This window comes from Cupressus sempervirens, chromosome 4, assembly GCF_028749045.1.
Source record: "Cupressus sempervirens isolate cs-2001-9-10 chromosome 4, ASM2874904v1, whole genome shotgun sequence".
Taxonomy (NCBI): Eukaryota; Viridiplantae; Streptophyta; class Pinopsida; order Cupressales; family Cupressaceae; genus Cupressus; species Cupressus sempervirens.
This window is the reverse complement of record NC_143121.1, coordinates 176,558,846-176,582,178: the sequence shown is the minus strand read 5'-3', so window position 1 is coordinate 176,582,178 and position 23,333 is coordinate 176,558,846. Positions and strand designations below refer to the sequence as shown.

The following is a 23,333-nucleotide window of genomic DNA, read 5'->3' as shown; positions in this document are numbered from 1 at the left end:
AATGACTCCAAAGATGACCTTGATATAAGAAGTTTTTGAAATTTTGACTACTATGAAGACCATGGTAACAAAAGATTGAATTTTAAAAATAGAGTAAAATTTACAAATATTGGTTATATATTTTATATCAACATGGGGAAAATTGTTGAATGAAATGAAGTTGGAAGCTCTATATTTTCTTTTATTGAGAAAAAAATCTAGTAGTCATGTGGATACAAGTCCTTGGACAATGAATCCCAAGGAATGGACCTGGAAATCAGATTCACCAACATGAGCAAAACAATGCATTTCTTCCCAAAAGAGCATTAGAAATGAATCATGATATTACACCAAAATTTAGAGCTCATATGGAATTCAATGTTGAATTAAAGATTCTTTCCCATCTATTTCAAGGATCCAATTCCTCTAGTTGAATACTACTCTTGAGAGGCACATATTCCTCAAATAATCTTAAAGATGGAGAGAAATTGTAGATTTATCAATGTTTTGATTATGCATGATATAAAATTGTCTGCACAAGTAACATTAAACGAACAACTACCACAGACACCACAAAAATTATTTAGTAAATCCTCTTGAGACATCCCACTCCAAGAACAACCTTCTTGTCAAAATCGCTATTAACAACCTTCTTGTCAAAATTGCTATTAATATTTTCAAACATCACAAAATATTGGAACACCATGAAAAAAGCAATGAACCTCTTCCCCTAATCAAATCATGCTCTTCTAAATAGAAGCTACCCCATGCTTATCTCTAACACAAAAATCACATTAACCAGGTGCCACAAAGTATTGATATAAACAGTAACATTGAACGTACATAAAAAAACAAAAAAAATGCTCTAGAAGGCACTTTACTCCATGAATATCCTCATTGCCAAAAGCACCATTGATCTTTGCGAACACCACAAAACATAGGAGCACTATGAGAAATGCAATGAGCCTCTTCCCACTCTTCAAATCCCTGGCCTTTTGAGTAGAAGCCATCCCATGCTATCTCTAGTACATAAATCACAACTACTTAGATGCCACAAAGCATTGATACAATAGTCACGAAAACACCTCTAGCAGAACGTCCAAAAAATAATTGCCAATCTAGCATACAAGCAAGGAGCAAGCGGAACTGTGTCTAGGCTTTGGATGGACCTGTGGTGTATTATATCTTGAATAGGAATACAAATAGAATATTTGAGAGGGATTTTGATTTTGTGTTAGGTGTAAAATGTGCCAGTTCCAAAGATGAGTTAGTACAAGGCACGCATGGCAGTGTTGGTGTATTTGGCAAGCATTGCGGGTGTTGTAACTTCAATGGTAACTCATTGACAAATCCTCGGATATCAACATCCAGATATTATGGTTTCTATTATCCCACAGTTGCTTCCAAAAATAATATGTTTGACTCTGTAAAAATTAGCTTAATCAATATACTGTGGGTGGCTTCAAAATGGCATTGTCTGAAATACTTTGAATCTTATTAAAAATATGATGCAGTTGTAGAAAAGTAAATAGTTTACCAAATTGCAAACAAAAATAAAATCCATGACGAAGATCGATCAATTTTAGCCAAAACAGGGTAGGAGAAATCCAAATGCAGGGATGGTTTATCGTAACCAAATATCAAGGGAAAATAGCATATATTCCACCAAAATTGAGCTACTTTCAAAGAAATGCATCATATCATCCACCACTAATGAGGATTAAAATGAAAAAAGACATTTTCTACTAACCTAGTAGACTTTAGTCCTACTTCCATAAAGAAATACAAAAGCATCAGAAAATATTTCTTCTCCTTGATGTACAATGTGCACTCAGGGAATATTATGCAGCAAAGAGAATATAAATATATCAAGAAAAATATAGGGTAGTTCAATTTTAACAGACATCGTGCCGTTTTGATTTGAGCTCCATCTATGATTTCTAGCCACTACATGAAATTTTTAATACTTCATTATTTCATTCTACAACACTATTCCTGCAACATATTCTACATCTCCTCATAATTCTTAATCTTGATTTCCTCATTTACAAATGCACCTCTAATGACAATGAAGTCCTTACAAAGATTTGAATTTTTATACCTGAAACTAAATATAAAGGTAGGAAAATTTTAAGATGCAAAACAATTTCTACCGCTACTAGCACCTCTTGCATCTTATTGTTGTAGGTCTTATTAAGGTGCCATTTAAAGGGTTTGAGTTTCATATTATGTGCATATTTTGACATAGTAGGCCATGGCTACATGATTTGAACAAAAATACATAAGATGCTTTCAATGTGGAAGCTACATCTTGGTAACCCAAACCCTCACAAAAATTACATGCTTTCATTTGTTTTTATTTATACTAAATATTAGGGCAAACAAAATGAATACAGATCTAAACATATGAAAAAATGATTAAGAGTTGCGATGATATTTTAGAAGTTTGATAAAACCTCTATTTCTTATATTAGCAACCGCCCATGCTAGAGTACTACAATCAATCATAAAGTCTATTTCGGCTACATATAATACTATTGTGTAACCTAGTGACAACACTATTAGAAACAATCAACCACATATTGAAAATAGTTTTAGATTTATCGAATGACTTACAAAAATAATGTGCCATAGATTGCTCGATTAATGCTCACATAACCAGCATACTGAGCAAAACCTATGGGGGGTTGGCCTGGGAGGCTTTCCACTCTGTCTGCTTCTTTAGTGGCTCCATTGCTCCCCTTCACTAGCAAAACCAAAGCCAACTCAGGTCAAAATGTGAATAGGAGTCCGAAAATGGCCTCACCTCAAACTTGCCCTAAATCATCCATCCATTTGACATTGCATCTGGTATAAAAAATTACCCAAATGAGCAACGTTTTCATTTTTATTTTTTCTTATATCCTATTAGTGTCGCAATTGCAACGTCGTCGAGCTATAATTGAAAAAAAAAGCCAAAAACACATTACATTTTCCTGCTATCGCAAATTGACCCCTAATGTATTAGTGCCAATAGGGTAACTAATGTATTGAACTCATTTAGATTATTAAACATCACTCCCCCTTTTTCCATTATCAAATTATATAACTTCTTCATTTTAAAAACTTTTTTCAATTCTTAAGGTATTTCATATAATAAAGATTATTGCTCAACAAGCTCTCTTGTTGTCTTCTCTCCTAAAACATTAAACAACACATTGCTTGTTGTAATGTCGCATTGTTTGATTCACCTCCAAGAGTTGGATTGCCCATATACGAGTCTGGTGATTGCCAAATTCCACTTCTAGACAATGTTTGCACTAAGTCCTAGTGATCGTATGGTGCAACCTATAGTGCACAATGGATGGAGGAATGAAGGGCAATGTGTCTAAGAGACCATATGGTATGGTGGTTTGACTAGTTGTGCAATATGTAGGTGATTGTATGGTAAGGTCTTAGAGTCCGTATAGACTGTCAAATGGATGGTGTGCAATTTTCTAGGGTTGACCGTAGAGTGGTAGAGTTAGAGTGAATGGGAAGGCTATACACCAGTGAATACAGAGTATGAATAAGAAATGCCAATATGTGGCATGATTGTATGCCTTTTGGTGATGAATTAAAATTAAAACCAACAAACCAATGGCACTGATGAATCGCTAATGGACATTACAATTTATATATACATATGTCAATAGTTGAGAAACAATGATACTCACAAATAACAATGATGCTCCAATTTTCTAGACTTGAGAAAATAATATAGAGATGGAATAGGGTGAGGGTTGAATCCCACCGAAATTGGAGAAAGCCAAGTAGAGAAGATCTTTCACTCCCGAAATGAAGAACACTATTGAACTCCAATAGGAATTCATAGTACAAAGAAACAATTGAAATCACATACCTATTACTACCTACATTTCATGCTTAAATACCCTTTGGAGAAACTTACCCATGGTTTACAAAGATAGCCAACAATCATACCTATGTAAACAACTAAATAAAAATGGGTCTGAGATATACTAAATCAATTTGCCCATTAACAAAGGTTTGATTAAATATTTATTTTATTGGGAACATTATAGTCTTTTTGTCCCAAAATTTGCTTGTCCTCAAGCAAATGCAAATTTGATTCTTGGAAACCTTCTATAATCAACTTCTTTTGTTTCGAGTCAAGTACCAAGTAGATCTTATTGCTGTAGTAAATGATATCATCAATAACTTGGTATATTTTGTCATGTATGTAGTCATCCATCAACTGACATGAAAATGTGTTCTTGGAGTACTCAACGAATAGATGGGCCTACCAATTATCCAAGGAATGGGGTAAAGTGTTGACTGCCATGTTTTTACTTGCAATGTTTGGGATCATATCATGTTTTAAAATGGCCTCCATCTTCTTGATTGTGACTTCCCTTGATCCTTTATTTGATATTCCTCTTAGCGGCACCTTCTTGACATTCGTCTCGAATTAAAAGTCAATCCTCTTAAAAATTTGGGTGTATTGGTTAAGGGTCTCCATCCACTGGATGCCCAATATGATATCATTATCAACCAAATCTATGACAAAGAAATCATATGTCAAGTTATAGTTTCCCATGGAAATTTTTAGCTGTGGGATCACATGAGTGCAGGGTAACAAGTTCCTCTAACAACTTTAACCTCAAATCCTCCATGCTCTATTGCATGCAAGTCCTTATTAGTGACCAAAGATGAATTGACAAAATTGAGTGTGACACCACTATCAATCATGACTATGACTTGTTTCCCATGAAGTGTGCCACGAACCCTAAAGATACTACTTTCAACCATTGTAGTGAGGGTAGCAACGGAACCCCCTTTTTGTATAAGGGCATTTATTCTCTCCTGCTAGTTAATTTCTTCACCAGTCACTGTAGGTACTTGTCCTTCATCGTCATTAAGAAACACCTTAATGTAATGAATCTTTCCCTTCCCAAGGAAGTGATGACCTAGTCCCCATGATTCCTTGCACGTGAAACATTGTTTCCTTTGGAGCTCTTGTCAAGAGTCAACATCCAATGGAGTTTTTTTTTCTTCTGAAATGGCTCCTTATCTTTGCCTACTTGTGGATAAGTTGTTGACATAGCTATGTGGGTTTTAGAGGAAGATGTGGCCATGTCACACACCTTCTTAATAGCTTCTTTGAGAGTGCCTGTGTTGATCCATTTGATCTAGCCTCTCAAAGGCTCTCTCAACCCATCCATGAATAACATGATTCAACATCTTTTAGAGATGTTCATAACTAGTACTAATAGCCTTTGGAACTCGATGTAATTGTCTATCATACTCATTTTCCTTAGCTAAGCTAGATATTTGAAGTTTAGTTCATGATTCTTCCCATCAAAATGGTCGATGAGTCTCTTAGTGAACTCGGCATAAGAGATTACTTGGTTGTGGCTGAGAGTGACCAATCCATGGTGCCACCACTCTCGCTCCATTGCTTCTAGATGGAGCACTACAAACTTGATTGCTTCCTTTTTGGGCATCGGGTTGAGTTGGAAATAGGTGTTTGCCTTTAGAACCCATGCTTGCATAGTGATGGCTCCAGATCCATCAAATGGTGATAAGTTTACTTTTCCTATCTTTGTCTTTAGATCATCTTTAAAATAACTATAATTTCCCTAGCCTAAATATCTCATTCTAAGATCAACATAGTCTTTGTAAGATATATCACCTTCCATATTCACATTCCTCCAATCTTTTTGAAGTTGTTCTTGCATTTCCTGAAAAGTGGGTTCTCTTTCTTTGCATGATGCTTTTGATTTTGAAAGGAAGGCAAGCATCAAGGGTCAAGAGTGAGAGGGTTGAGAGTTCTTCCCATAACAGAGTCATCACTATGCTCATTTTGTTCTCCTGTTGTCTTTCTCTCAACCAATTTTTGTAATTTTTTCTCCATAAGCCTTTGGGTTTCGTTGATTTGCATTTGGTTTCTACTGAGGTCTCTTAAAAGGTTCATGAGTTATGTTGTAGCTTCCTAGGGATCTACAATTCTACCAACAAGGTTATCTCGCCTTCTCCTTCGGATACAAACATGCATTCACTTCCATAGGATGGCAAAATCATTGGTTCTGATACCACTGTAATGTTCTATTATCCAATTCACCTCCAAGAGTTGATTTTCCTGTATGAGTCTGGTGATTGCCAAATTCCACTTCCAAACAATGTCTGCACTAAGTCCCAGTGACCATATGGTGCATCTTGGGTAGGTTGTATGGTGCACAATGGACGGGGGAATGAAGGGTAGTGCGTCTAGGAGACCATACAATATGGTGGTTTGACTAGTTGCACGGTATGTAGGTGGTCGTATAGTAAGGTCTTGGAGTCCATACAAACTATCAAGTGGATGGTGTGCAGTGTTCTAGGGTTGGCCATACAGTGGCAGGCCGAGGGTGAATGAGGTCATACACTAGTGAATAAAAAGTATGAATAAGAAAAGTCCATGTGTGGCATGATTGTATGCCTTTGTGGTAATGAATTAGAATGAAAACCAACAAACCTATAGCACAGATGAATTCCCAATGGACACTACAATTTATATATACATATGTCAATAGTCCAAAAACAATAATACTCACAAATAATAATGATGCCCTGATTTGCTATACCTGAGAAAATAATATAGAGACAAAATACGATGAGGGTTGAATCCCACCGAAACTAGAGAAAGCCAAGTAGGGAAGATCTTTCAGTTCTGAAATGGCGAACAATATTCAACTCCAACAAGAATTCACAGTACAAAGAAATAATTCAAATCACATACCCACTACTACCTACATGTCGTGCTTAAATACCCTTCAAAGAAACTTCGCAATAGTTTACAAAGATAGCCGATAGTCATACCTGTGGAAACAATTATTTAAAGATGGGTCTAAGATATACAAAATCAATTGACCCATTAACGAAGGTTTGATTAAATATTTATTTTATGGCAGGAACATTACAAAGAGAGCTAAGAAAATTGTTGCCCTTGATTTCAAATCCATTTTCTCCCAGTCATCATCAAACATAGACCCTTTCTGTTTTGCTTTACCAAGCAATGTAGGTTCCAAATCTTGCTTGATAAGAAATGACTCAATTTGTACTTTCCATAGCCCAAAATTTTGCCTAGAAAATTTTTAAATTTTCCACTTATCTACCTCATCCATGGCACTTGTAAATTTATAATGATTTCTAGAAAATTAAATTGATCTTAACCCACTTTGATACCAATTCTTGAGCTAAAATAAAAATACTAGAAACAAAATAAAGTATAAAACTATGCCAGACAAAATATGCCAAGAGAAGACAAATTTTAGTGGTTCATCCAATTTTGTTGGAATTCAAGTAGGGAAAAATCACTTGTTCAGATGAATTACATAGTACAATAATCAACAACATCAAGCTGGTTTTTACATAGTCACTTTTCAAGTCACATCCAGTGGAAGACAAAAAGAAAGAGAAGAGGAAGAGATGACAATGATTAGACTACACCTTTTAGAGTTGTTACAATCTCTTATTCCTCAACTCTTATACAAACTAGACCTTCATCGATTGTATGTTTCCAAGGATAAAACTTAGGGATCTAATCCATTAGAATAATCTCAATGTTATCCATATAATAAGGGCAAATATTCTAAGTTTTCCATTTACTCTCATTATCTCAAAATTTGATTAAATGATAGACATTGGGGAGAGTAGTTGTGTATCAATGGCCCCCATTGCATGTAGCACCATTTATCAATTCATACGGACCTAATCAGGCATCCTCTAGGTTTAATTAGCAAACCCATATCTACCCTCTCACCCTATTTTTAGCAAGAGTTGAATCGTTCATAAAAGCTTTTAGATTAGTATGGGAAACACTCTTACCCATGTTTGTCATTTATTTATTGAAGGGTCCTAACCTTTCCAAAACTCCTCCTTTCATGAGCAGGGCCTGTGGGGTTGATTGAATTTCGAATCTTTTGGACGCTTAGCAACTCATCCTCCATTTTCAAAAGTTTGTTGCAGTAGATGACCATTATGTCCTCCCATAGGCGAATGGTCTACCCATGCTTTGTTATCCTCAAATTCACGTTATTTCCTCCCTTCAAGATCCCCATCCTTGCATATCTCTTGTGCAGATTCTCTTGTGCGAATCTTCACACTTCACCCTTATGTGCGCCATCAATTTAATTTCATTTGATCCCGCTAATTGTCATAGTGAATGCAAATATTAAGGGTTCATTTGGCTGCAGGAATAGAAAATATGAGAATTAGCAAATGTTCATTTCTGGGCCAAATTTGGAATACGTATTCCTATTCACAATTCTGATTTGATGCACCCAAATAGACAATTCAAAATTTTAAGAATTTACATATGCCTATTCCACTCATATTCCCACTGAAAAACGAACCCTAAGTGTTTTTCAGAAAATATTAAATCACATATATTTGTTGCTTATAAACATGATTATTAATATATGTAACTATTAACCATTAAATAACACTATTTAATTTTGCTACGTATAATAAAAGAATAATTTATACCCGTCTTAAGATTTATAATTCAATCTTTACTTTAAAATTCTAATCATGAATTTGATGGTAATCTATAAACTTTGCAGCAATGTTTATGCTATTTGTACTTTTAGAATGTGTTCAACTCATAATGTTTCAACATGCGTTGAGCTTCACCTTCTTACAAAGATCACTGGAAAATTCACAATCTTGGTTCTTTGTCAAATGACTCCTAAGATGATGACCATCTTATACCATATTATGACTTGAATGTATCTTCCGAACCCTATTAGGGAATATCCTTGCTCAATCTCATAGCTCAATTTTCCCTTAGCTTTGGTTTAACTCCAAAATACTCATGCTAAGGATGGTCACCTTTTAGCTCACCATTATAGGGCTCTCTCTTTGGATGCCGACTCTACTTTTTCTAAAGCTATGGATGGTATGAATGATATTGTCTCCTAGACTTTTGCAAGGATATAGAATAATCTTATTTCAGTTCCCAAGACTCGTGTATCTCTAGAGATAGGACAAGAGGCCAACTCATTCTAGAGCTAAATCAGTCTAAATGGGTCACTAGGGGTCCCAACTCTATCTTTCATTCATTGTTAATGGTAGTTCAACTATTATGTCTACTCTATTTTGTAAGTGTTGTTTCTCTACTATCTTTTTGCCAACTTGGGTCACATTCGTTGAGCTCTCCACAACTTTTATAACCATTCAATGCAATTATTTCTTAATCAAAACCATCTCTCAAGTGTTATTTGAAATAATCATTTGGACTAGTAATGACTTTCACAACTTTATGTATGCGATTAAATGTTAAGCGTACAATTTTTTAGTTCTAACATTTATGCACTTGTATGTCTCCAAGCTAGAAGGCATTTACTTACCTTTTTTTTTTCCCCCCGTTTTGATATGTTTTTATAATAATATAGTTAAACTAATAGTTTTAATTGAAACTTGAAAATAATGCAAACAATCATCTTCAACTTCACGTAGGTTACCTACCAATCAAAATGTCATGCACAACATTATAATTATTGTTAAAAAATTGTTGAATATTAATTGTGCATAACAAATGGTTATGATGGGCTACAATTATATTAGTGTCCACTATTAGTATCACTTTGCTAATGTAAAGCACATAGAAAGTTGAGCAAGTCTTTGACAACTTTAAGTTGAATAGTCATCTCTAAGACGAAGTCCAAGGAAAGAAAAAATCTTCACTAACAAAAAAAAATGATTAGTTTGTCCTCATGCTATACAAGGAATCACCTTGATTTATTTGTGGTCTCATGAGAATTGTTTTTTGAGTTATGGTTAATACATCTACAAAATTGCAATGTCACAAGATCCAAACTCAACTCAACTTAGGCTTGACAAGTTGATTCTTGAATCAAACATGGAATCGATACTTAATTCAATTTTGCCTTGGTAAATTGAAAGAACTATGAATTAAAGAAAGTTTTAAGGCTTTATAAGTATTTTTTATCATGCACCTTCCAAAGAAATAAACTTTAAATATATAATAACTTTAATCAAATAGAGACTAGTTTGATCACATATAACAAAATGCATTTGCTACATGAAAATAAAAGTTATTTTAAATGAAGGAATCAGTAATTGTAAATATAGAGACAATAAATCAAAGATATTTATGTAAGGACTACACCGAGAATACTTATCCATCTTTGATCTTTGGTGTCCAATTCATATGGTTGGATCCCATGACTTTTTAAACTATATATATAGAGAGAGATATCAAATAGAAACAATTTTTAAAAAGATAATCACATATAGTTACAAAACATGGCATAAAGGAGTTTGTATGCCTTAATTCAACCATATGTACCTTAGACAAGTGTACAAATATAACTTAATTAACAATAAATTATTTATTAAAAAAAATAACTAAATAGTATTCCATCTAACAGCGTACAAAATATATTCATTCTCCTGTTTTTTAAAAGTGTAAGGATTTGGGGTAGGAACACTCAAAGGAGAGCTCCCCTATTATGATCTAGGGGTAGGGTCTAAGAACAACTCTTCAGACCCCACAAACTTTTTAGGGCAATACGCATGCCAATTTTTCATAATTTTATTGGCAACCTCCAAGCCCTGGGAAATACCTGACTTTTCCCGCATTTCAATGCTTTGTGTACACTTTTTTCCATGATTTTCATAGACCCCACCAAGTGAACACATTCGGTCCTGCCAAGTCCAGCAAGGCTAGCTGACCAAAATGACTCTAATCGTTCATTGATTACAAGAAGTCCCTTAGCCTCAATTTGTTTTCTTCAGCTGGATTTTGCTTGAAACTGTACTTGAATATCTATTTTCTATTGAAATTTCTAATTTTCGAGCTGACACCAGTGGAACAAGATCGCAAGGGCTTAGCATGTAGACTCCATGCTCAATCAAGCGGATAATAACTATCAATAGAAATAACAATAAGCTGAGAACAAAATTTACGTAAAACCCTCTGCAATCTTTGACAATGAAAGAGCAACTGGCTTACAAAATTTGGGAAGGCAAGCATTGCAGCTACCATCCATTTAGTAATTCAGAAAACCATTGTACTTTACATTCTTTCGAAATTTTATACAATTGAATATTTTCACTCTTGCCCAACAAATAGGCTTTGGTTGTATTGTGAATGTAGTCGGATAGCCCACGGACTCTCTGCTGGTACCCAGGAATTTGAAACACCGGTAAATGCGCACAATCGCATGTTAAAAAGTGCAGCTGCTAAATACTCTCTAGAATCCTTGAAAATTTCTACGAGAGCCTCGTCTGCGCTTGGACGTTCATCAAGAACCAGTTTTTCATAAATGGATTTCATTTTTCTCTGAACAGTTTCATTTTCTGACACCATACGTACACTTAAAACTTGCAACGCTTCCACCGCAGTGTCCAAAAACCCATAATCATTATAAGAAGAAAAAACTAGTAAGCATGTTTCTGGATCTGGTTTAATCTTTTGCCGATGCATATGTTCTACTACTAATTCTATCACATCAAAACGTACCTGCATGTATTGTATAAATTTCCCGAGTAACGTTATATAGATTTGAAGGAGTTCAAGATAAAAACAAATGGGAACCGTAGGCATTGAATCTTTAAAAAAACTATTTGCATTGTAAGTTTTTTATTGGATTAACCAGTAAAGTTACCTTCTTAGAAGCTTCACGAATAATAGTGTTGTAGACAATAACATCAGAAAGGATTCCATCCTCTTTCATTTCCTTGAGAAAATCAAGTGCTTTTTCAAATTCATTCTTTGCTAACAATACCTGTTAAAAGAATTCCATTGATAAGCTTTCGTCAGACACATACTGACAATAAATTGACCAATATCGTGCCATGAAGCAAATATGTCGTCTCAATTGTACTTAAGTACCAAGAATATAAATTAAATCTCCATAGCGCTTAACAATCTTATTTCGCAATATAAAACTTGCAGACGCGTTTTTTTCCCTCTGCATGCAAACATACATTTAGCGATCTATGATGAAAATAGTTTTCTTCCATATGAACGGGAGCATAGACCTCAAGGATGAATTTAACAAGACAAAAAAAACGAGTCATATATGTAAAAGATTTATTACATTAATTAGATTAGTTTTATGCTTAGATTAAATAAATAAATAAGTTAGATATTCAGTGGTTAGGAAATTATTCTCATAAGTAATTTTTGTAAGGGAAAATAAGGCTATATAAAGTTGTTCAGATATCAATATGAATCATTATGTATCATTCTGTTTGTATCCAATGAAAATCTGAATCAATAAAATCAGTCCTTTTATATTTTAGCTCTTTCAATATATAAAGATAACCTAATAACAACAATGAATCATATATAAAGATAAGCTAACAATTAGAATTATGTCATCGTCACTGGGGATGGGACAGGGACTTTATAAATTGACAAAAACGCTTAGCATTCATTCTAGTTTACATGGAAAAGCTTCAAAAGAAGCAAAACATACAAAACCAAGTATTTTTCAATCCATAAGATGTGTCCATTTTGATATGGAAATGAAACCAAGCAAAACTCCCAAGTGATTAACAGTAGTCAATAGTAAGGAGAAGTAAATTATCATGTGAGCAGCAATCTTAAGTGTCACTAACGCATATCCCATTAGTCTGTAGATACCCTCAGACATGCTATCGAGATAGTAAAACACCCTAACGGACCCCAATTTGTAAAAGATAGACTCGAGGTTCATTATAACTCACTCAATCCTCCAGTAATTTTCCGTTAGCAATTTAGTTGAGTCTATATTGACTACGTAACTTCTAATGGTACGGTTAAATTAAAGCGGGCAGTGTAAGTCAAAGCAGGCAACGAGACTCAAATGCTCTGATACCAAAAACTGACGTATCATAAGTATGTGTCAACAGAAGAAAAAGAGAAAAAATTGAAGTTCGACAGAAAATGGATTCATGACACACTTCTTCATTCAGAGTAGAGTGGGAAAAAACAAGGTATGCTAATGTTCTCAAATTACTAAAAACAATAAGTTAACCGAATTCAGAATGTCCTATCAGTTTCAATGGATAGATACTAAGGAAGAAAGTACCTATTACTCTTAACACATTCAACAAAAGATGCACCAAAACAAGAGGGGCAGATAATAAAGTAGATAAACATGAGCCATAAGACACTATAGCTAAAAATAATCCAGTGTGTAGGTTTCATTTCATAAAGTCCATTCAGATTGCATTTTTCATTGCAGTCGGCGGAATTAATAAACATTCACATAATGCTAGAAGCATTAAATATTATTTATTAATCATTTAGGCAGGCCAAATATAGTACAAAATGCTTTGACGCAAATTGATGGCTTAAGAACTGAAATTATATTACAACTATAGTTCCTTCAACGAAGTTTAGACATAAAAGCTCAGCCAAACCTAGGTTATGACGGGGAGGGATATTCTAGTTAGTGAGAGTAACTAAAGGAAATATTTGAATGTTGCAACCAATAGCTTTCCAGTGTTTTTTGACAATTGCAATCTCACTATTTGTGTTTCTCTCAAAGGACAAGTCCTAAGGTAAAGATCAAGAAGACAATAAAGTTGTAGCATCTAAATTTGATGTAAAACAAGTGAAGGTATATCCAAAAACCACTTTTGAGTCAAAGCAGTATTTTAGCAAATAATCTGATACTCCTTTCTTCACAAGATGAATCGAACCTAAAAGGAGAAGTAGTTCTGATGTAAACAAGAAAAGGTTCCTCAGTAACATTGTCTCACACACTTTGGAACAGAAGAGAAATCAAAAGCAGGAGCAAAAGGAACGTACCGAGGACACAAATGAAGAAGAGGAGGGGAAGTGGATGAGAAGCATTTAGTTAAAGAAGGGATTTGTGAGGTTGCACAAGTCCCAAACCTCACCATCTCGAGCATTAGGACCATAAATATATAAAATCACAGATGAAACAAACATAAAATAAACCATGACAATTCAGATATCTGGAGGGAAAACACTCCATGATAAAGGCAACACTTATGTATATCCATTTAATAATAACCATATTATCAAATGCATATACATTATTGATTACATTGTACTAATTATTAATCATATAATTGCTGAAGAGCATCAATATATTAAAATATGTATTAAAGCAGACATAATCGATCATAATTGGTATGATTAATCAATTGCTGGGAAAGTATTACCGAGCAGCTGTTAATGAGAATGAATTATAGGTCAAATGACATGTCTCCACATGAAACCACAAGGTTCCACGTAGAGCCATGTGTCTATGTGAGTCATAGCTCCACATTTATTATTTATTTGGATTCGATCAAATACGTAGCGATGTCAAGAAATAAGCAGTGCAGAATAATACAAGTAACAGCCTTATGATCAATGCTACTCTAGAACCATTAAGTCACATCATTTCAATATTAGTTCCTAGAAGATCAATATTGATCAACTTATCATTGCAGGATTATTGTGAGTTGGAAAAAGCAATAATCAAAGGCCACTGAACTGTGTAAGGTTCAACCTATATTGATATATATACACCTGCACCACAGTAAACAAAATTTAAATCCTGTCGACATATAAATCTGATAAAAACACCTTGGAGGTCATCATATCTTGGTCCTGGAGTAAAAATTGGGCAACTACCTCGGAGATGTAGATGAGAGCACTAATTATTAGTGATTGGGTAGATTAATATAATTACCATCACTGATTATTACTTTTAACGATATAAAATAATATAGAAACTAAAGTAGAGTGAGAGTTGATTGTTAGATTATAATAAATGCAAATACGTAAACTAATAATAATCAATGCTCAAAAAAGCAGAAACTTATATGCAGTAAATTATATAGAGTAGGGCTTCCAAACCATCGCCACTCAGTCAGTACAAATCATAGAAAGAAGAAAGACAGTTTACTGGTAACAAATGAGAGAGGATTGAACCTTCACCTCTTTATTAATACATGGCATAAATTGAAGCTAGTGAATTAAGTGGGGGTTTCACACCATTGCTCTTTAACTGAAAATAGTAGAACTCAAAAACCTTAGTTGTTAATATAGGTACGAGGTCCCAATGCGTGGGTACGGCTAAAAATGCTTACCCTTCGATACATGGGTTTGGGTATGTCTATACATGTATGTATGAATGAATGAATGAATCAATATGTATACACAAACATTTAAAGAGCAATACAAAATTATAAAACTAAATAAATTTGATAGCATGGTACTTCATCATTGCTCAATGCCAAATGCCAATTTATAGTTCATTAATTCAATATTATGTCATATCAATATAATGTATATCATATATGTTCAAGGTCAAGATTTAAATGTAAATCATTACAGTTATAAAAATGACAACCAAAAATCATAATTGTCTTCTATCTTGATCAATTATCAAAAGAATATAGATCAAGATCATCATCGATCTCTACAAGTTCAACATCATTTGAACCCAAAATAGTGGCACTCTCACTAGGTGCATCATTTGTAAGTATCTAATTACAACCCACAATCACTCTAGCTAGATCTTCAATAGTTGCATCGACATTGATACACTCGTGGTTTACATCTCGATACTTTGTATTGCACTAAATTGTACAATACAAATGATAAAATTAAAAACTAGAAAAATTAAAAACTTGTTATAGAACCTAGATTGCAAGATGTTGGAGGAACAAATAATCTTGACTGTGAACGTACCACAATTTATGGGAATCCATTTCGCATTGGTCATTAACACAAGGACTATGATTTGTCCGTAAGATAAACATGCCAAATCCTCTCCTAACATTTTCCAGCACTTCCAACTATGAGAATAGTCTAGTGAATGCTTGATTATACCCAATAGCAACTTCAAAATCTCGATATGGTTTCTCCCTTGCAAAAGTATCCAAAAGCTAAAGAAATTGGGAAATAGCACATATGCAAGGTGGTTCAATGGTGTAGTCAGCTTGTTCCACAAATGAAGAAGGATTGATCCCACCCTTTTGAAAAGTATTTCATTCGAGGCTATATTTTTATTGGTTGCTAATAAGTTAATAACCATTGCACTAAATGCCTTTCCTACCTTCAAAAGTCATCTCATTAAAATTTTATGTAATGTATATTGAGTCTTAGCAAACTAGGATCATGTAAATAACATTAGAAATTTGTAAATAAGGTATTAACAAATCTCATATACATAATGAACATGGCACAAATAAAATTAGATAAATAAATCATATCTACCTTCATCAATTCCAACCTCCAGAAAGTCCTGACAATGCCTTGTCACATATGGTGCTTTGTCAAAAACATCTATATCTCTTCATGCTCTTGGTATATTCCATTCACTCTATTGAGTGTCAATTTCTTGCATCACCAAGATAATGGAGTGTAATAGGGCATGATGTCCAAAAAATGTACTCATATCTTTGCTCAACCAAAGTACCTACAACCCTAAAAAATTCTACATGTCTATGTAATGTCCTCATTTTTGGCACAACTCTACAGAGGATTGAGTCAGTTCATCATAGCGAGTCTCATAAGCTGGCAATGAGATTTGTGGGTCTCAGTTGAGGACTAACTATAGTCAAATTTTGACAACTGTCATATTTGGCAGTGCAGTTGATAGCACTGGCAATTGGTCATCACCTGCATTGAATGGAGTTTTTAATTGTTTGGGTTCATATTTATATCTAGTTGTTAAAGATACATTATTATAATGGCACTTTATTATATTTGATGTTATAAAATAATGTTGTGTTGATGAAGCTTCTTAAGTCAAGTTGTGTTTGGGTAACTCAGTGCAATTTTATTGGATAGATATTTTGCAACCAATGGTTTTGGGTAAATTCCAGTCACAAAATAGGATGACCAGCCACAATGTGTGAGACAAAATCTCTCCTACCTTAAAAGGAAGGCTCCCCTTTCTCACCGTTCCTTGGATCAACTCAAGGTAAGCAAAAAGTTAAGAGATTTTGAAAAGGTATTACCAATATTCTTTCCTCCTATCTTTCAAAAAAGAATTTGATTACTCGTGGAGCATGTAATGGGCAAGATGAAACCTCTAACTACAGTTCTACCTAAAGTTGTAAACGGTGATACTGATAAACCAACACTAACTCAAAGGCTAGATGAAAGTGTACTAGTTTGGTTCTAAGTCCAGTCTTAATATATGCTCTTAGAATAACCTTTACTATTGGAGCACAAAGACTTCCAGAAATAAAGAATTCTGACTAATTTTGTGAATTAAAAAGAAGATACAAGCTACAATTAAAGCTCCTAGTCTATGTATCACCATAACCATTCCTAGTCAAAGCCTCCAACTTGCACAAGTCACAATTGTACCGAATCAAAGTTTAACTTCAATTGTTTGTATTCATTTTTCTTTCAAAATAGTTCTACACAATCAAAGTTAGGCTTGCACAATTTCTCCAGAGCTCTATTACATACAATAAAAGATGATTTTTACAATAAGGGGCACTCTTTTCTATAGTCAATGGAGTTGAGAAAAATGAAAAAAAAGTGGGAGTAAGTCAACCAACTTTGACCCAATCTAACTAACAAGAGAAATTATTGGATTACATGTCATAAGGACATGCAAATTGTATGACATGTAATCACACAGTTTCATGCAATACATCCTCTCCAATCTACAAACATGAAAAAGAAAAGTAAGAAGATGGAAGAGAAGTGAAACAATCCTAAAGGTTGTTCGTAAGTGCCTTAAACTTGATGATGACATCACACATTGTAGAAAGATCTAAGATTTCCATTGTCTTTGATATAGCTTCTATTCTAATTGCATCAGTATATTCTGATTTACAACTTTACAATTCACTATGAGAGAATCTTGTAGGTGCTTTGTTGAGGATTTGTACAAACCAAACCTATTCATTGTGTGAGAACCAAAATCTTCACAATCTAGATCAGTATTAACTCTGATTGTATATTCTGAAGCCATCTCCTCTATTGCTACCAAGTTGTCATGCTCAGTAAGAACTTGACATCCCATTTGTTCAAGGTCACACATTACCTCAATTTCAATGGATTGACAATATTCTCATGTTGCATGCAACTTTGTTACAAGTTTTCTTAGCATCTCTTCCTTGAAATCTATAAGTCTATGGCACATGAACATTTGCAAGATAGGACATCACATGCAACCAGGCTGTCCAAATTAGAATTGGCGATTTCATCCCAAGCACACAAAATTTCCTTTAAGGTGTTAGTTTCATGATTCAGAGATGCAATCAGGTCATGCAACATCTCTTCAATACCTCTAATATGTTCAAGGATTTTAACTGCATCTATGATGACCTGAACTCCTTCAGAGACAACTTCTCCAAACCAAGTTTTTGTCGCTATCATTATCCACATCTCTCGAGGTGTCTGAGATGTAGTGACTACCTATTGTGAAGACTGTTGTTGAATTACCTCATTTAGGCGAGCAACCTCCTGCTTGAGCTGATTCTTCTTCTCTCATAGCTCATGATTGCTCTTTGATACATTAGCAAAACAACCCTCCTCTTCATAGTGATCTTGCCCAACCAAGCAGGCAAACTAAAACCTTCATCTGCCAAATCAGGTATAGTGGCAACCATTGAAATTGATCCTGATTGTATTTTCATTGCGACTAAACATGCCTCAGTTTGCATAGTTATGCGGAGAGGTACCTAATGAGAAGATTTTGTAACGAATGCTTCAAAACCAGTCATTGAAGTATCAAGTTGGGATACTTGACCTTCTGTAAGTGTTGAGAATTCTTCAAATATGTTTCCCAAATTCGCGCACTACTCAACCATGTGAATAGGAGTTGCTGAGGAGATAGGAAGTGCTAATGTGTTCACCTCTGACGCTGGAATGGTAGGTGTAAAAACAGTGGAGAAAGAATCCACATCATTATCTATAACACCAAGAAAAGGTGTTTCCTGAATGGATGGATCTTGATGTGGAGAAGAAATAATTATAACCTCCCCTTCTTCATCTTCATCCTCCTCATAAAGTTCTTGAGCTTGCAAAGGTGCTTGTGAAGATTCTTGAGGTGACTTAGACCCGTTTCCACCTTTCAACTTAAACTTGAGGGATTTAGCTAGAACAGAAGAAAATGCACCATCTTGTCTTGAAATTTTCAGTTGGGATTTCCTTCCAGATGGTTGAAAACTACCATAGTCTACCCTGAGCTTAGGATTCTCCCTTTTTAGGCCTTTAATTTGTAACCATTTGTTGGTATTTACCAAAATAGACTAAAATCTAGCAAAAATGGATACACCTTTCTACTACCATTGTATAGGAAAAGGATACTGCTTGTCAAAACCAACATGATGGTATTCTGGATCAAGAATATTGCCATCATCTTCAATCAAGAGATTGGATGGGATTTCGGGCATGTTCAAATCAACGATCTGCTACAAAGTGAGTCTATAGTAGTTCATCCTCATGATGTCCAGCTCCGTGCGCAGGTCATTCCATATATCCATTATGCGATGGACATGGGTGAACACTCTTTTGATCACTGAGTGAATTGCTCAATAATCAAAACCATACCTAGACTTGAACCTCTTCAATGTGATAAGTTGAAGTTTGGCCTCTATATTCCTTCATCTTGTAGACTAAATTGATCGTATCCTGACCAATTACCAAGGGCTTGGTTGTAGTGGTACCAAGTCCTAGGCTATGTTGAGTATTCTAATATGACTGTACTTACATAAGCTACCGGACTAATTCCATCGGTATGATTTTATCTATAGCATATCTCAGGAGAGTATATGGTTCTCCTCTGAAGTAGCCAACTCTCAAATAAGTGAAAGTTGGAAACTGCAGAAAGATAACACCAAATTGATTAACCCTATTCCAAGCTTCATCTAACACTCGCTTGATTAGCAACTGTATATTAAACAAACTTTGGAAATATCCAAAAAATACATCTTGGACTCTCCTGTAGTGATATTTTTTGTTTACCAAAGTGATTTGATCATAGTAGTCCTAGATAGGAACTTGTAACCAATCCCCTTTGGTGGAAAAGACCCCAGAAAGATCCCATGGATGCAAATATGTAGATCAAGTAGGAGTTCATGTAAAATGGCGCTAAAGTTCCCACATTAACCAACTACTCACAAATAGCAGTATTGATAAGCTCACCCTAGAAGACAAGTTTTTCATTGTCAAAGATTTGAAAGATGAATTTGTACATCCATGGCTTGAAATCATTGGACTCCTTGAGACGATGTAGTCTGCTAAGGAGAGTAATCAAGTCTTTGCATTCTAGCTTAAAACTAGAGTTGTGAAGGGTTTTATCTCATCTTGAGAAATTGTTTCTTTTAGAATCCAACTAGTAGGAGTTTATAGAATTTTGATAGGTTGCCTTATTATCATTCCATATCTCTTGTGACATTTATTTTGTTAGATCCACACATTCTGCACTTTGAGGTACCCTGAAGATCTGTTCAATAACCTCGAGATCAAGGCTAATGATAACCTTTCCATCTGCATCTTTTATAGTCTTGGTCTTCGGGCTGAAATGCTTTGCACATCCCAAAACAAATTATGGTTCCAAGGCAGCCATAGGGAAAGTAGACACCAAATGAATATGCTCTTCTTAATACGTATCATCTCTCAATTTGTAGGGACTTCAATCCTTTGCAAGAACTCAGCCATGTCAACATGCCCAATCTCTATGTAAAAAACATTATCTAGAGGTAATAAAACTTGAGATGTAGTCGCATGAGCTAACTCTTTGTCGTCTTGGTACTTCATCTTTCCCTTAGATTTCGAGGATGAGGGCATATCTTGTGCTGCAACATGAAAATTCCAAAACATGAACACATCATCAGAGGATATTGATTCCATAAAGACATTGATTTTGAATCAGCAACAAAGGATCTATGAAGGACAAAATGCTTCGAGTATGGATCAAATACTCAGAGATCGTGTCTAATGACCATGAATGAAATGGTAGGCATATGCAAAGGCTGATATGCGATTGAGGGAGATGAAAGCATGTTGGAAAAGAATGAGTACTTATGTAAATGCTTTGAGAAATAAAGGCTAGGCACATGGAAATATGTGGAAATGCTGACTTTTGACTTTAAAGAGTGACCTTTAGCCAAAATCAGGTTCTTTGGATGCAATTACATGTAAAGTAATTTACATGTAATCATGACTTGATAAAAACATGCAAATGGGTTCAAAGGATGGAAATGCATGTAAGTGAGAGTGAAGAAAAAGATTGCATGTAAGTGTAGATGGAGGATGAGATAACATGTAATCGCATATGGGAAAGAACATGCAATGTGCTATAGCATGTAATGATGAATGTTGAGTGAAATGATGCATTTGCATGAAAAGGTGAAAAATGAAATGAAGTTAAGTTTTTAGGAAAGAACTTTCAACTTCAAAAAGAAGAAAAACGAAAAAACAAACAAACAACCAACGAGAACAAACACATACATTTGGTCTTAGACTCAAACATGTCAACAAGCAAATTGCTCTTTTATGCAATTTTGAATTTGAATTTTGGGAAAAATCCAAAAATGTGAAGATGAAGGTTTTCATCTTATTTAAAGAGAATTCACACTCCACATGGCATATATTTGGACAAATGTGCAAAAACAAGCCATAATATGCAGCAAAATAGCAAGATAAGCATGAATTAATGAAAAAAGTTGAAAATGTCTACTTACTTAGAGATCAAAGAGCCAAAATAGGAAGATTGATAGGTTTGAAAAAATATTCTCCTCCAAATTCGAATCCACAAACAACTAACATGATTCTTTCAATCTTGCAAGTAGTGGATATTGATGAGCATTGAATGACACGGATCCCAAAAACGTGCTCAATAATCATTAGAACACAAATCATTTTTGCCAAAAACCATGTTCCTCATCGTTTTTTGGAAATAAAAAAACATTTTTGATAAATTGTTTTTGCTCTTGGAATGAAAAAACTATTGGAAATATAAGAGGAGTAACTGAGAGGGGAAGGGTGAATCAGTTACTACTAAAATAAATCCTAGATCTCTTAGATGTTAATACAAATTATAATCTGAAAACTGAATACTGCTGATGCTCGGTAAACATACACAAAATACTATAACTCGATAAATGCAGAATGTGTTATCTTCGCAAAACTTAAGATATTGTCAATGATTACTTAATCTTAATTTCAAGCATGAAGACAATAACATGAACACATATGGCACCAGGATTTAATGTGGAAATCTAATTTGGGAAAAACCACCAATGTAACGAGTTACTGTTTTTCACCCTTTTGAAATGAGCCCTATTAGGAGCCAACCCTATTAAAGGTTACAAAACAAACTGTTAGGTGTGACCTTGTTAAAAGATTTAATCACCCTGTTAGAAGTGGTCTTGTTAGAGGTCTTGAAACAATTCAATGGAATTACCACCTTGTCAGAGGATTTACAAATGGATGTTAAACCAACTCTATTAAGAGATTTTTAAATCACTGCTACAATGGTTAGAGAGTAACAATGAAATGACCTGATTAAGATGCAACTAAATTGCTGATTACAGATCTCTATTCTAGTTTATACTTGATCCTTCCTGATCAAATATCACTTTTCTGCTCCACAAGGATACTTTCTTATCCTTCAAGTTTGCTTCCTTCTTTTATCTCTTGCAATTCATTCAACACTTCATGCATTACTTTGAAATCACAAATTGACCTTTTACTTATACCTTCCAAATTGTTAAGTCGGCTCAAATATAAATTAGAATAACCAATATTCATTACCATAGTCGGCTAGAATCAATAGGTAAAATGATTAGGCTTCACATGCTAAAAAAGAAAATCCTTCATTAGCCGACTCAACTCGGTAGAAACTAACTCTGAAGCAATTTCCTGTGTTGACCAACAGAAGCTCAGTTAACATTGCGAACTTGCGAAAATTCTTTGGTAACCGAGTGAACTCGGTTAACACTAACTCTATTCAACTTCCTTCATTGACCAAGTGAGCTCGGTTAACACTTTTTTTTTTTTGCATGAATTCCTTCGATGCCCGAGTGAGCTCGGTAGACACTGTCTTTGCACAGAGTAAACTTAGGAACGCTCGGTAGACAAGAAAAACTGTCTTCATTGACCAAGTGAGCTCGGCATGCATTGACTGTCAACTGATATGACATATGTGTAACATCAAAGACAACACATAATTGATTAATTGTATCCAACAAAAACATGATCACTAATAGCAATGATATGGATGAAAACCCCAAAAAGACCTCTCCTTGAGCAAAAACGTGAGCTTTAACACTCCAAATCAGGGAGTTTTTTGCTAAAGCATGGATTCAAAAGATGCAAAAATGACTTTGCTCTCATAGATTCCAAGACATATTATGGGCAAATTTGGAGTTTGTGGAGAAAACTGTGT

General features: G+C 34.6%; 1 protein-coding gene across 1 annotated transcript in view; it reads right to left on the bottom strand.

Annotated features, from left to right (window-relative positions):
• Window positions 1-10,333: 10,333 nt before the first annotated feature.
• The window catches only part of LOC149560544 (Tetratricopeptide repeat (TPR)-like superfamily protein), a 343,698-nt gene continuing 330,698 nt past the window's right edge, over window positions 10,334-23,333 (bottom strand). Inside the window, exons 13-14 of the mRNA XM_089824725.1 lie at window positions 11,631-11,750; window positions 10,334-11,485 (exon numbers count right to left, since the gene is read on the bottom strand). Coding sequence (XP_089680851.1) covers window positions 11,075-11,485; window positions 11,631-11,750 — 531 coding nt within the window. The 3' untranslated portion in view covers window positions 10,334-11,074. The remainder of the gene's footprint in view (window positions 11,486-11,630; window positions 11,751-23,333) is intronic.